This window comes from Mercenaria mercenaria, chromosome 7, assembly GCF_021730395.1.
Source record: "Mercenaria mercenaria strain notata chromosome 7, MADL_Memer_1, whole genome shotgun sequence".
Lineage (NCBI taxonomy): Eukaryota > Metazoa > Mollusca > Bivalvia > Venerida > Veneridae > Mercenaria > Mercenaria mercenaria.
Genome location: NC_069367.1, coordinates 42,752,310 through 42,768,305, shown reverse-complemented (window position 1 = coordinate 42,768,305; position 15,996 = coordinate 42,752,310). Strand labels below are relative to the sequence as shown.

The window sequence follows — 15,996 nt, the reverse complement described above, 5'->3', positions numbered from 1 at the left end:
CATGAAAAATGTGACCTCTAGAGTGGTCACAAGCTGAAGTTTACAGACGCACAGACGGACGATGGACGCCACGCGATCACAAAAGCTCACCTTGTCACTTTGTGACATGTGAGCTAAAAAATACTAAAAGACTATTTAATTCAAATATTTATTGTTGATTTATTTCATACAAAAACATAAAATCAATGACCTATTATGAAAAACCATGAAATAAAAGCACATCCAACTGTACATGTTGGTTTAATCTCCGTAAAGATACTGTTGCAATTAGAAAATAATACTTTTATGTCACTATCTTGTGTAAATGTCACGCATAATACAGGATTACTAGTTGTATCTAAACAACGGTCTCAAATCCGAGGGTTTTTCTAGCACAGTTTCCATCCTTGCAAGTACTTTGAACGAATACAAGAACTTTTATCGCTTCCTGTAATTTTGTGTCTCTATTCGTTCAGATACAGTTCTGTGAAATCAATATTCTTGTGGAACCGATTTGTGTGGATTTTATAATTTAAATTATAGCATAAATCCCCAAAGTAAAATCCAAACAAACAATTTTATATTTATCATATCTTTAGAATTTGAAAGCCACAAATTGATGTCCCCATTTGACAAAAACACTGAAATTTATTGCCCACGAAATGAAAGGAATTTATGGTATTAGATTTGCTTATGCATCTGAATATGTCGAAACTTTCACTGATTATGCTCATACATAAGTAACATGTCAAAGATGTCAATTTATTGCCCATGAAATGAAAGGATTTTGCAGTATCAGATTTGCTTTCATTTTGTCTAAATGCATTTGAATACACTGAAACATTCAAGTTTCACTGATAATGCTTATAAATCTGAAGACCTCAAAAACTGTTGGTGCTATCAGAACAAATCTTATCAATAAACATAAAAATGACACCTTTAACAGTAGTTTATTTAATAATATCAGCCGCGCCATGAGAAAACCAACATAGTGGCTTTGCGACCAGCATGCGCATCCGCGCAGTCTGGTCAGGATCCATGCTGTTCGCTAACAGTTTCTCTAATTGCAATAGGCTTTGAAAGCGAACAGCATAGATCCTGACCAGACTGCCGAATGCGCAGGCTGGTCTGGATCCATGCTGGTCGCAAAGCCACTATGTTGGTTTTCTCATGGCACGGCTCATATCTGGTTTACAGATACTTTTAGTTTCAATGATACAGATGTAACATCTTTTTTCTATTGTATTTAAGGTTATTTAAGGGCACTCAATTAACAAAGTCAGTGTTTATGGATTCTGTACCAGTACTGAATTGTTCTCCACAAGAAGCACATCAACTTCCCCACATGATTTACTGGTACAGATTGGAAACAATCGACTTTAAACACACTAGTATGTAAAAGGAACATTTGTCTTTCCCAGGGATTGAACCCACAACTTTTCTGCTCTCACTAGGTACCTGTGATTTCTACTTGTAGGAATAGTCTAGATAAGCTGTATGTCTATATATTGTACATGTATAACTGGGATTTCAATCCCATTTTTAGAAAACATGCATATAAAGTGCAACAAATTTATCTCATTTCTTGTTATCATCCTCTCCTTTTCAAACACTGTTATCATTAATTTATATCTAGTAAATGCAAATATCCCTTCCTTACAAGTTTAAACAAGTGTTCTTTCACCTTTCCACAAAAAATCCATACATAACATGTTAATTTTACAAGTAATTAACTATAATCAGAATTGACAATAAACAATACTTTAACTTAAACAAAGGTAAAAACAGAACATTAACACTGGCATTCACTTGTTGTATCCAAAGTTCTTTATCGAAACTTTAAAAATTCAAAATCTGAGACAGAATAAAAATACTGGTCAGTAACTAGTTTCTAATGTTAGGGTGATTTTTTTGTGTGTAATATCAGATACATTTGTGAAACTCTACTGTAGAAGTAATAAAAGAAGAATTGTATACTTAATAAATTAGTATCACCTCTCAGTTTTAATAGTTACTTTTTTTCGTTCACAGAAACAGTCATTTTGTACTGCAATTTTATCTTACCACAAAAGTTCTCTATAAGTCAGTTGTACATAATGCAATTTAATGTTATAACACAACTGCACAGCTTACCTTCTTCCAACCTACTAACTATTAATATCAGCCTTGTACTGCTGTGTGAAAGGCACCCTGACCTACGTCATTGTGTTAACAGTCGACTGGGGTTAGGGTATTGCAACCCAGCAACAGTTCTGTACATCTACATCAAAATGAATATTAAGTATACCCTGTATAGCTTTGTCATCGCCAGTAACTTGTGTCCAGTCTGGTGCACAGTTCTATATTAAGGTATGCCAGGAAAATTCAATCTCTATTTACAATGACCTATCTAATCATTGATTTAGTTAACCTTCTACAGGCTTTCCTCAACCTCTTTAACAAAAACACAATCAAAACATATTCAAAAATAATCAGTTCTCCTAAAATTTCAATGTACATTCAACATCAAAATAATTCCTTGTAACATTTCAAGTTGTGATAATGTTATGCAGCAACTTCAAATTTGGTATTTTTCCTAAAAAATACATATCCTTCTATTTACAAAATATTTTTACCGTATATTTGTCATGGGCTCACATTCGTCAGGAGTTTAAAGTCTGAACTTCGACTCAGACTTTTAAAAATGTTCATTTTGCTATATCAGTGTTAAATTCAAGTGTAATATGACAAAACGTATGAAACTGCATTCTGATGCTATAGACAGCTAAACAAAACTTGAGCAGTTTTAATGGATTACAAGCGAAGTTGAAAAATTGAACATTTTGCATTCTGTCCTGAATCCTAAAGTTTCAGACTTAAACTGTTGATGAATACCAGCCCAGATGTTTAACCAGTATTCCAATGTATTTATATGTTAAACATTCAATGTATCAGCTACAGCTACAGAAGATATTAGTCCAAGTTTTACAAACTTATTTCTTTCAATCCCTTTCCATAATCATACAAATGTCACTTACAGAAACTATATTCACATATTTACACTTTCCGAACATTTTTTCTCCCCAATATAATCTCATCATAAACGGTGTACTAATTCATACCAGTACCTGCCAGAGTTTTCTCTTTTTTTTTTTTTTTGTTGGTTTAATGCTGTTTTTTCAGAAGTATTTTATCATTATGACTGGCAATGAACCAGGTAGATCATATTCCCTGTGGATCAAACTGAACATATGTCTTTCCTGGGGATCAAACTGAACATATGCCTTATCAATGATCAACTCTAAAGACAACTCTGGTGTTCAAACTGAACATACAACTTCTCTGGGGATCAAACCGGCCACCTAGAATGGTAGTTTTAGGAACTATGCCAGCCTGGATGTCACTATCTCAAACCAAACTTGATCAAGAAAAATCCCGCTTTAGTACACATTAAAACTATACAGGTAAGCCAAATGACTAATTTTAGCATTCAACTGACAGTATATGAAATGGAAACAATTAATGTGGACTGTACTATTCATTTATCAAATTTTTCAAATATATTGATCTTTGATAAGTATGCCTAAAAAGGTAAAGGTAACGTTTCTTGTTTAACGTGGGTAGTTGACGAAAGTCCCAACCTGGTAGGGATAGAACAACCTATTTCCAGCAGGTGTCATATTTACCTCCCCAACATCCAGTCTAGGCCAATGTTGCTGGAAAAAGTAGCAATTTAAGTAAATCATTCAGCACAGAACACTAGTCAGGATATCAGCTGCGACCAGGGACTCGAACCAAGACCGCTGGCGTTGTAGTCCAATCTGCTAACCACTGCGCTACTGACTCCTGCTTGCTTAGAGCATTACTTCTTTCAACTTTCACTAGCATAATGCATCACCATAAGCATACAATTGCAAGAAAGTGTGTGAAAGTGTAAACTGTGATAATAAATATGCCATATAAGGTCCAGGGTTATCGAAATTGTGTTTGTGGACCAGTCTCAAATTGCAGCTTTATCATTGGTCAATTTCAAATCTGTGCTTTGAATCGACCACTCAGATCAAGTCAAGTCAAGTCAAGTCAAGTCAATATATATTTATTGTCGGTAGATAACATTATAAACATAAGCTATGTATAGCTTTTGACCGACATATCATGGAAGTTTTTTACTGGTCTCCAAACTGTTTCATAACCTTAGGTCTTGTATCCTTATTTTTAAGAAAGAAGGTAGATAAATAATAATACATCATGCTAATGGCTATCAAATAAATGAGAGCTATAGAAATTTCATATTAAGATACATTCTTTAAAGCAATGTTTACTATTTTAAGCTTTACATACTTTTTCTTTGCTAAAGTTGAGATCAAATGTGACTACTTGTGCTTGTGACAACTTGGTGAGATAAAAATAAAAGAAACAAACTTGGCAGTATTTTTCACAACTAAACTTAAAGAAAACCTACCATAATACATCCTTATGCTACATTTGAGTCTTTGGAAACCATTCATTCTATACAAGAATAGAGCATGTACACACAAAAAAAAGAAACTCTAAATAGAACAAAGCATACAAAGTTAGAAGTAACTCTTATAAAACTCCACAGCAAATTGTCTTTCATAATGATATGCATAATAAATATACAGTGATATGAATGCAATGAAAATCTCTATCTTACACAAGTTAAGACTACATTAATAAACATTCACTCAACAGGAAAAAATGCAAAAATGTCACTGTTATTTCTTTGGCAATTCTGTCAGCTGTTTTATGTTTGCTTTGCATTGCATGCGGCAAAAAGAAACTGCTTTTTAAAACTTTTTTAATGGGGGCTGGGGAGGCGGGGGTACATAAAAATAAAATAGATCGATTTAAATTCCTGCAAATCAGCCTTTTGAAGAAGAAATGTTTAGTTTTAATTAGTTTGTTTTTTTTTCATTTTTTTTCTTCTAAAGTTGATTAAAATGAGTGTACTCCTTCAAACTAAGAATATCCTGCTAAAATTCTTGTTAATTACTTATATCGGTACCTTACAACAACTGCTCCCAAAATATTTTGAATGGTCACCCTGCACGACCTTCACCAAAATGGGACAAAACAATTGTTCATTCTGCGTTATCTTAACTACCTGCCATCCGAAGCTGTACCCACTGAGATCTGATTTAATTCCATCCAGAAGTACAGGGAAAAAATCTGGCTTCAAGTTAAGTAACTTCAGGCACCATGTAGTCTTGCCCTGTATGCATTTATATGTACAATACTGAATCCCTTTCAGTTAAATAATGCTCCATTCATTAATGAATTCCCTGGGAGAAGTAGTTGTTAAAAGTAAAAAATCTGTCTAACATCATCTGGGTCAAAGACACTTTTGAGCAAACCCTCAAAGATGGACAGTATGTAACTGCATTACTATAGACCCAGATAGATTAAAAACAAGAGAAAACTAACTGCAAATATATCTACAAACATTTCATAAACACTCTCTTATGTAGCATCCATTTTATAACAGTTTTAAGAATATGTGATATGGCACACAGTTTTCAAGAAAATGGCATAATTTTGTGGAAAAATTAAAGTATGTGTGCACAAAATTCTCACACAGTTAACCATAATTTTGCCATTTTGAGATAGTCTGAGTATGACCTATCTATACTACCACCCCCAGTAGGCTACAACATTAAGTTTCAGTAAAACTTTGTGTAATTTACAATCCATATATTGTATGAACAGATTTAACCTTATGTTGTCTTATTCCATGAAGTTAAGCCAAGACTGAGAAATTATCATGTGTTTAGAATGCTAATATTTGCATCTGACATCAAGGCTGGAATAAACAGAAACATGTGAAATACTTCAAAATACGAACTTGTACAAATCTTTCATACACACAGACAGACAGCAGGCAAACTTACTAAGCAATTTCAAGGTATGTTATTCAGTTTAAAATGTTGAATAGCTTGGGAAATGACAAATATTTCTGCAAAAAAATGCAAACAGTCTTCAAATAATGAAACAAAATAATTCAGATTTTAATTAACATGTTGCAAGCGAACTAAACTGGTGTCAATAATAAATAGAAATAAAAGTAGTTTTCACATTAGAACATACATAACCCTGCTTTGTATGCATATTGCCATTCAATTGGTTGGCTTTAAAACAATCGGCCATTTTTTAGAGTATAACATCTTACATTGATACATGTAAATCAAGCCTTGGAAAAAAAACAAAATATTGGTGAACACAAAAAAAATGGAATAACAAGCAGACATATAGGGTGATTCGGATTTCTGGTTGCCATGACAATTAATTCTCATGTTTACAAAGAACGCAGCGAACCACACAGACAAGTTATAACATTTGTACATCTATCAGTCACCTATCTACATTTATATTGTCGAAAATCCAGGAAAGTATATGTCCTTGTTCTATGTTTATTGCTTTTAAATCTCAAATTCTAACCTTTTTATTATACTGTAATGCACTTAGGCCATTAACAAATTATTCACCATTATAATGTCTTGTGAAAGGAAAGCTTGTCAGTATGTTGTCTAACTCACTTTCTACCTCTGTCTAGATGGAAATGTGGCCTGAATGGAGTAACTTTTAATTTCCAAGCAGACAGACACAAACAATAATTGTCACTGATAAAAGTAATACATTTCTCTCAATGTTAATTTCCATCTCTTGTATTATCTATTTTTTTACGTTTAGTTGCAACTTTGGCCTGTTTCTTTTCACATTTAGTCTATAGTTTTCCTTGTTTGTCCTTTTTCATTTTATACACAGTTTAAGTCCTGCATGCCAGACGTTGTGTTAATTTGGCTGAGAGATGAAATGTTACACTGATGGGTAAAATGTCTTATCTTGGTTGGCTTGTCATGTTCAGCTCTTGTGTCATAAATCATGAGAAATTGTCATTATTCGATTAGAAATATGAAACTTAATGGAACATGTTCCATATTCTTCATCATCTGTTAATCAAGCGAATCCTCGTACAGCACTGTCTTCTATTGTATATCTTCATTTCTAATTACTCTACGTTCTAAAATCAGCCAATGAATTCATAGCAAACACTTCTTAATTGAATAAATTAGTTGGATAACATTCATGAACAATTTGAAAAAATTGTTAACAAATCACAACTTGAAATAACTCAATTTTGACCATTCACCAACTGCTCTTGGTTACCGCCAGTTGACGATGATTCTTGGCTGACTTTTCCTCCTTTAATCTCAGCTTCCCGCCCATTCTGGGAATTCCTTGGGGCTACCCCATTCCTCACTGGTGGTCGGTTAAACCCACCTCTTCTTGAATCACGCTGCTCTTTGGGCACCGACTCGCTTTGACTTTCACCATTCGCCGCCTTTGAACTAGGAACTGGAGATTCATTGCGAGTGTCATTTTTAGAATTAGCGCCTTTACCTCGTGATGATGAGGCACCAGCATTGCCGCTACGTGGTGGGGGATAATTAGATACACTGGTGTCGGTTTCTGTACCAGATGCAGCACTGCTGTTTCCTCTGCCTGGCCGCATACGTCTTCTACGACGCCGACGATCATTGCCAGAACGACTATCACTATAATCTGTAATGACAAAAAAATTCCATCATACTACAAATATATAGCTATACATATATATAATTATAAAGCTTGTAACATTCACATGTAACTCGTCATAAAAATAATGTATCTAATATATTTAAAATTTTTAACTGGATTATTTTGTGTAAGTCACAACTTGAATCATATTTACAGTAACTTCCAGCTTTAATGGTAGAGGAAGACTCCAGGAGTTCCCCTGGGCACTGTTTCAGACACAAGAATTTGAGATCTTACATAACAACCCAAGCCGGGCTCCACCCCGCCACAGGGCTGTAACCCATAGAGGAGAAGGGAAAGTGATTGGAAATCAGTGACCTTAATCACTGGGTCACCGAAGGGCTTCAAGCTTGACAAGATCAGTGAAAATTTCAAATGAAATTGTTTAATTCCTGCCATATACTGCAAACAAATTAAGCAAAAAAAAAAAGTTTTACAAATATGGGGACTTGGAAATTTACCTTTCTATTACAGTCTGAAAGTGTACACTTATTATGTAACATAAAGATACTTTGAAAAAAACATCTGCTTGGTATATAAAACAAGAGGACCATGATGGTCCTGAATCGCTCACCTATCTCCACATGACCCAGTGTTCAACTGAGTATGACATCGTTATTTCTATTATTTGACATAGTGACCTAGTTTTTGAGCGCATGTGACCTAGATATCATCAAGATAAAAAATTCTGACCAATTTTCATGAAGATCCATTGAAAAATATGGCCTCTAGAGACGTCACAAGGTTTTTCTATTATTTGACCTAATGACCTAGTTTTTGAAGGCACGTGACCCACTTTTAAACTTGACCTAGATATCATCAAGGTGAACATTCTCACCAATTTTCATGAAGATCTCGTGAAAAATATGGCCTCTAGAGATGTCACAAGGTTTTTCTATTTTTCGACCTACTGACCTAGTTTTTGACCGCACATGACCCAGTTACGAACCTGACCTAGATATCATCAAGCTGAACATTCTCACCAATTTTCATGAAGATCCATTGAGAAATATGGCCTCTAGAGAGGTCACAAGGTTTTTTCTATTTTTAGACCTACTGACCTAGTTTTTGACCCCACATGACCCAGTTTCGAATCTGACTTAGATATCATCAAGATGAACATTCTGACCAATATTCATGAAGATCTCATGAAAAATATGGCCTCTAGAGAGGTCACAAGGTTTTTCTATTTTTAGATCTACTGACCTAGTTTTTAACCCCATGTGACCCAGTTTCGATCTTGACCTAGATATCTTCAAGGTAAACATTCTGACCAATTTTCATGAAGATCCATTGAAAAATATGGCCTCTAGAGAGGTCACAAGGTTTTCCTATTTTTAGACCTACTGACCTAGTTTTTGACCGCACATGACTCAGTTTCGAACCTGACCTAGATATCATCAAGGTGAACATTCTGACCAATTTTCATGAAGATCCATTGAGAAATATGGCCACTAGAGAGGTCACAAGGTTTTTCTATTTTTAGATCTACTGACCTAGTTTTTGACCCCACATGACCCAGTTTCGAACTTGACCTAGATATCATCAAGGAGAACATTCTGACCAATATTCATGAAGATCTCATGAAAAATATGGCCTCTAGAGAGGTCACAAGGTTTTTCTATTTTTAGATCTACTGACCTAGTTTTTAACCCCACGTGACCCAGTTTCGAACTTGACCTAGATATCATCAAGATGAACAATCTGACTAATTTTCATGAAGATGCATTGAGAAATATGGCCTCTAGAGAGGTCACAAGGTTTTTCTATTTTTAGACCTAATGACCTAGTTTTTGAACCTACGTGACCCAGTTTCGAACTTGACCTAGATATCATCAAGATAAACATTCTGACCAATATTTATGAAGATCTCATGAAAAATATGGCCTCTAGAGAGGTCACAAGGTTTTTCTATTTTTAGACCTACTGACCTAGTTTTTGACCCCACGTGACCCAGTTTCGAACTTGACCTAGATATCATCAAGGTGAACATTCTGACCAATTTTCATGAAGATCTTGTGAAATATATGGCCTCTAGAGAGGTCACAAGGTTTTTCTATTTTTAGACCTACTGACCTAGTTTTTGATGGCACGTGACCCAGTTTCGAACTTGACCTAGATATCATGAAGATGAACATTCTGACCAACTTTCATAAAGATCCCATGAAAAATGTGACCTCTAGAGTGGTCACAAGCAAAAGTTTACGGACGCACGGACGGACGACGGACACCGCGCGATCACAAAAGCTCACCTTGTCACTTTGTGACAGGTGAGCTAAAAAAAATCTGGTCTTGCAATGGTAACAAAACATGTAATATTCTATAACTTTCTAGATACCTTGATCTTGACTATTGACACTGGCGTTATCAAGGACGGTATCATCATCATCTGTCATACGACGACGTGATCTGTCTGTCCTATCATAACGATCATCTGTATCATACGACACTGAATAATAAATAAGACATGTTTACTGAATAATAATTCAGACAATAAATGAGACATGTTTACTGAATAATATATCACACAATAAATGTGACATGCTTACTGAATAATCAATGCAAGATGTATACTGAATAATAAATGAAACATGTAATGCAACACTCTCCTGAAGAGCAAATTTTCACAGTAGTTTCTGTATTTCATATCAATATTTCAAAACAAATTTTTGATATTCAATTCAACTCCTAAAATAGACATAGCTACATGTACTAGTATTCAATGTTTGCTGTTACTGGGTAAGGACAATACTAAATTAAATACAAACAGTAAGCTACAATCAAGTAATTTCTGCAAAATTAATAATGTCTTTTCTTCATCCTTTTTGGTATCAGAGCCACTGATTTCAAACTGAAGCATTAACACAACTGGAATTTTGTGAAATGCAGGAACTGCCCAGTGTATAAAAATCAATTTAGTTACTTTAAAACAGATTGCTACAAACTGAACAGCAATATAAACCTCATGCAATAAAGCACTGATATAACATAACAAGAGCACCGCCTTGCAGGTGCTAACGCTCATCTGATTTTTTTTGTATAATAGAAAAATTGTCCTACCCATGATTTTCTAAGTCCAAAAAGGGCCATAATTCTTGCAAAAAGCAGGATGGAGTTATGTTTCTTGATGTACAGAGTCAGCTTATGATGGTGAACAACAGTTGCAAGTTTCAAAGCAATAGCTTTGATAGTTCAGGAGAAAAGTTTACCTAAACATAAAACTTAACCAATAAATCTGATATTTTCTAAGTCCAAAAGGGGCCATAATTCTTGCAAAAAGCAGGACAGAGTTATGTTTCTTGATGTACGGGTCAACTTATGATGGTGAACAAGTGTTGCAAATTTTAAAGCAATAGCTTTGATAGTTTATGATAAAAGCTGACCTAAACATAAAACTTAACCAAGAAATCTGATTTTCTAAGTTCAAAAGGGGCAATAATTCTTGCAAAAAGCAGGACAGAGTTATGTTTCTTAATGTACAGGGTCAGCTTATGATGGTGAACAACTGTTGCAAGTTTCAAAGCAATAGCTTTGATAGTTTAGGAGAAAAGCTGACCTAAACATAAAACTTAACCAAGAAATCTGATATTTTCTAAGTCCAAAAGGGGCCATAATTCTTGCAAAAGGCAGGATGGAGTTATGTTTCTTGCTGTACAGGGTCAGCTATTGATGGTGAACAAGTGTTGAAAGTTTCAAAGCAATACCTTTGATACTTTAGGAGAAAAGCTGACCTAAACATAAAACTTAACCAGGCAACGCCGACGCCGATCAAGTGATGACAATAACTCATCATTTTTTTTTCAAAAAATCAGATGAGCTGAAAATCGTGCATGAAAACATGGACATACAAGCCTATTTAAATATGATGCGATTGAGTATTCCATTCACTTTACCATCTGTTTGTATCTGGTATGAATTTTAAACCATATTTCAGTAATACATCAGCTGTCAGTCAACCCAAGTGCCCCCAGATTTTTTTTTGTTGAGCTTAATGTCACACAGACACAATACTGGGTCATACTGTGACTTTTCTTGGTGTTGGCGGAATACCCTAGGTGCCCTTCTAGCTTTATTTCATACAAAGGCAAATATCTGGAAAGAACCTTCAACTTGGCAGCCAGATGGCTTCCTCACATAAATGAAATCTACATCCAAAGCAAGGTTTTAAATGCACCAAAACTGACCTTATATGCAAATGAAATGAGCTGCACCATGAGAAAACCAACATAGTGCATTTGCGACCAGCATGGATCCAGACCAGCCTGCGCCTCCACGAAGTCTGGTCAGGATCCATAGTGGTCGCCTTCAAAGCCTATTGCAATTACAGAGACCGTTAGCGAACAGCATGGATCCTGACCAGACTGCGCAGATGCGCAGGCTGGTCTGGATCCATGCTGGTCGCAAAAGTACTATGTTGGTTTTCTCATGGTGCAGCTCAAATAAAAGATTTCACAGTAAGTGAGATGGAAATGAGAGCGTAAACCTACTTCTATAACTTGTATCTCTTTGTCTGGGAGGATAATGTCCCCAACCACTATCATAATCTGTAAATTACAACATTCTCTTACAATAAACTTCATACACAACTTAAAATATATATAAAAGTAAAGCCTTACTTACAGTGCTCCATTTGTACAGAAAGTTCCAAAGTTTTAGATCTCTAAATATGTTACTTACATTTTTTATGAAAAAAAAAAAAAAAAAAAAAAAAAAAAGAATTTCATAAAACTGGGTTTCAAAATTCTTTTTCTCCCACTTGATAAATTTATTCAGTACAACTAAAGAGACTGACCATTAATCAAATGGATTATATTGTTGATTTTTGTGTTTATTTTCTTTCAAATTTCAGCCAACAAAATGTCGATATGTGGCAAAATACAGAGAGATTCACTAAATAATAGTAAGTAAGTTTTTACTGATGAAAAATGACAAAGCACTGTAACTACATGCACACCTCACATAAATCAAATAATAAATAAAAGGAAATGAAAATAGCTAACAAGAGGGTCATGATGACCCTAAATCGCTCACCTGAGTAATATGAGCCACATGTTTCAAATGGCAAATTTATGCTAAAATATTAGAAAGTAGGTCAGTAGGTCAAATCCACGGTAACTGAAAGTCAGTTTTAAGATCGGTATGCAAAACTGTACATGTCATCCAAATTTCAAGGCTGTATCTCAAAAAAAAACAAAACAAGAAAGTAGGTCAGTAGGTCAAGGTTACAGTAAGGTGACACGTAATCACTTGGGTACAACAGGTAAATATAATTAAACAGTCTAGGAAATACGATCTGATAATTTTTGAAGTATTTTTCCTATATAACTCATATAACAAGTGACCATCAGGGCGGGGCCTCTTTTCACCCCAGGGGCATAATTTGAACAATCCTGATAGAGGTCCACTAGGCAATCATACATACCAAATATCAAAGGCCTAGGCCTTGAACTTTCAGACAAGAAGATTATTATTTTTTTCCATTTATAAGTCTATGTTAAACTTGGGACCCCCGGAGCAGGGCATCTTTTCACTCCAGGGTAATAATTTGAACAATTTTGGTAGAGGACCACAAGGCAATGCAACACACCAAATATCAAAGGCCTAGGCCTTGCAGTTTCAGACAAGAAGATTTTTAAAGTTTTCTCCTATATAAGTCTATGTAAAACTTGGGACCCCCGATGCGGGGCCTCTTTTCATCCCAGGGGCACAATTTGAACAATTTTCATAGAGGACCACAAGGCAATGCTACATACAAAATATCACAGGCGTAGGTCTTTTAGTTTCAGACAAGAAGATTTTTAAAGTTTTTTCCTATACAAGTCTATGTAAAACTTGTGACCCCGGGGGCAGGGCCTCTTTTCACCTCAGGGGCACAATTTGAACTCTCTTGATAGAGGACCATAAGATGATGTCACATGCCAAATATCAAGGCTCTACGTCTTGCGGTTTTGGACAAGAAGATTTTTAAAGTTTTTCCTTTTGATTGCCATGGGATCCAGAGTTCTGCATGGAATTAAATTCTTTGAATAACTTTGAAAGGGGACCACCCAAGGATCATTCCTGTGAAGTTTGGTGAAATTCTGCCCAGTGGTTTTCAAGGAGAAGATTTTTTTAGAAAATGTTGACGGACACACTATGCACAACACATGACGGACATTGAGCGGTCACAAAAGCTCACCTTGAGCCTTTGGCTCAGGGTGAGCTAAAAATGTGAACCACATAGTTAGCAAATGGAAATTGGGATGCAAAACTGCAGAAATAATCAAACAAATATATACAATGTTGCATTTGTACACACAAATGTTTAACTATAATTTATTAACCCTTCAAGATGTTAGCATGTGGTATGTGTAAAATTAACAAACTACCTGAATTTCTGTTAGACGAATAACCTCTTCCCCTAGGTATTCTGGGCCGACCCCGACTTCTGTAGCCTCCGCGACCTCCCCGACTGAGAACACTGTCAGTAAGATAGCCAGATTGTCGCCGCTCCTCTCTCACAACTTCGTTATTCCAATCACCAACACCAACATGAGGTTCTGAGTCATCTAAAAACAAGCTTCATTCTTAATATCAACAGGACTGGTCTTGATAATAAAACTGTAACATTATTCAGACATTATTAAATGAGCCGTGCCATGGGAAAACCAACATAGTGGGTTTGTGACCAGCATGGATCCAGACCAGCCTGCGCATCCGCGCAGTCTGGTCAGGATCCATGCTGTTCGCTAACAGTTTCTCTAATTCCAATAGGCTTTGAAAGCGAACAGCATGGATCCTGACCAGACTGCGCGGATGCGCAGGCTGGTCTGGATCCATGCTGGTCGCAAAGCCACTATGTTGGTTTTCTCATGGCACGGCTCAAATATTAAGCAAACAGTTTGTTTTAATATGTCTATCTCCGTAAGTCTCATCAGTTCTTCAAAGCTTCTAATGAGTACTGTGTATTCCATGTATATTCCATTCTTTCTTGAAAGAAATATCACACATTCAAACAAGTAACTACTGCATAAGAATTTGAAAGTTTGGGGAAATACAACATAAACATAAACATACACATCCATAAGTGGAGATCAAATGAATTAAGCAAAGATGCCAACCACACTGCGAGTGTTAGCAGTGATTTCTTCGCATTTTTTTCAGAACAAGAATCTTTTTAATCTAATAAAATCTATAAATTTCTGTGATGAAAATGTTCCTCACCTGTGAATCTATCATTAAACCTCCGCATTCCTCGACCCCTTCCACGACCCCTGCCACCACGGTAACCACCTCGTCTGTCATGTTCTCTGTCACTGGAATACGGATCATTGCTGTCACTACAAAGACGAAAGAATGTAATACATGGGTATGTACGCTCAATTGCTCAGATAATTTCTTCTTAACCCAACCCCTCCTGTGACCTCTGCTGCAACAGTAATCACCTTGCCTGTTATGCTCATACGGATCACTGCATGCAAAACTTACATCATTAAGACAGTTATTACTGAAATCAAACATCTGGAGGGACTCATACCCAAGCTTCCCTCCTGAATCTGTTCATGTATAACCTGTTAAAATTTTCATTGTAAACAAGAATCTAGGGTTTGACAGATTAGAAAACAGTTCTTACCGTCTCTCTCTGGGAGCAGGAAAATAGGGTCCAGACTGAGGCCCAGCTAGGGTACGAAGCTGTTGATCTATTTCTAATTTTTCTTGCCTTAACCGCTCTACTTCCTGGAATAAGATAATATACAATCATGTTTTACGGACAATAAAGTTAATGCTATGACAGGTATTCAGCTGACATTGTCAACAATGATGTCAACAGTTATGTTTATGCTGTACTCGTGTTATGGCATTGAAATAACGGTGTGTTTTTTTTTCAGTACTGGAAAAATTGTGGCAGGAACTGCTCGACAGGCAAAATTGAATCGTAACAACTAAAATAGGGGGAAAATCGCATTGTAATGAAAGTAGTTTTTGTCACATGCTACACAGCAATGCTCCAGATGAAAATGTCTTAAAAGCTCTCTTGTCTTGTGTATTAAATGGGATAATTATTTTGTTTGAAAAAATGGGGGGAAAAAGATACTTTTTCCAAAGAGGAAGGCAATCACTGTGAATTTTCGCTGTCCAAAAAAACTGGATAACACAGCTAAAGCTGAGGCAATTATCACTTTTGTCAAGTTAGGAATAAATCTGCCTGAGGTGTTGACAAACATTGTAAGACAGACAGATAGACAGACAGTACTAAATCAGTATGGCCCCCCCACTGCATGTGGGAGACGTAATTATACAGAAATACTTACACGAAGACTATCTAAGTTATAGTCCAGAAGTAATTTAGCATTTGTTATATTTTCAACAGTTCCAACAAACACAAATGGCACTTGACCCTGAAAAAAATATATGCTGCAGATAAACCATCTTGATACAATACAAAATATATTTCTGCTACAA

General features: G+C 35.7%; 1 protein-coding gene across 5 annotated transcripts in view; it reads right to left on the bottom strand.

The window, feature by feature from the left end:
* Nucleotides 1-134: 134 nt before the first annotated feature.
* LOC123554302 (RNA-binding protein FXR1-like) overlaps nt 135-15,996 on the bottom strand; it is a 68,808-nt gene continuing 52,946 nt past the window's right edge. For 4 of the 5 annotated variants that reach the window (XM_045344355.2, XM_045344358.2, XM_045344357.2 and 1 more), the window contains 7 exons: nt 15,846-15,932; nt 15,167-15,270; nt 14,758-14,873; nt 13,923-14,102; nt 12,042-12,098; nt 9,893-10,003; nt 135-7,539 (listed from right to left, as the gene is read on the bottom strand). In XM_045344355.2, coding sequence (XP_045200290.1) covers nt 7,109-7,539; nt 9,893-10,003; nt 12,042-12,098; nt 13,923-14,102; nt 14,758-14,873; nt 15,167-15,270; nt 15,846-15,932 — 1,086 coding nt within the window. In that variant the 3' untranslated portion in view covers nt 135-7,108. The remainder of the gene's footprint in view (nt 7,540-9,892; nt 10,004-12,041; nt 12,099-13,922; nt 14,103-14,757; nt 14,874-15,166; nt 15,271-15,845; nt 15,933-15,996) is intronic. The other variant, XM_045344360.2, reaches the window with a different exon arrangement.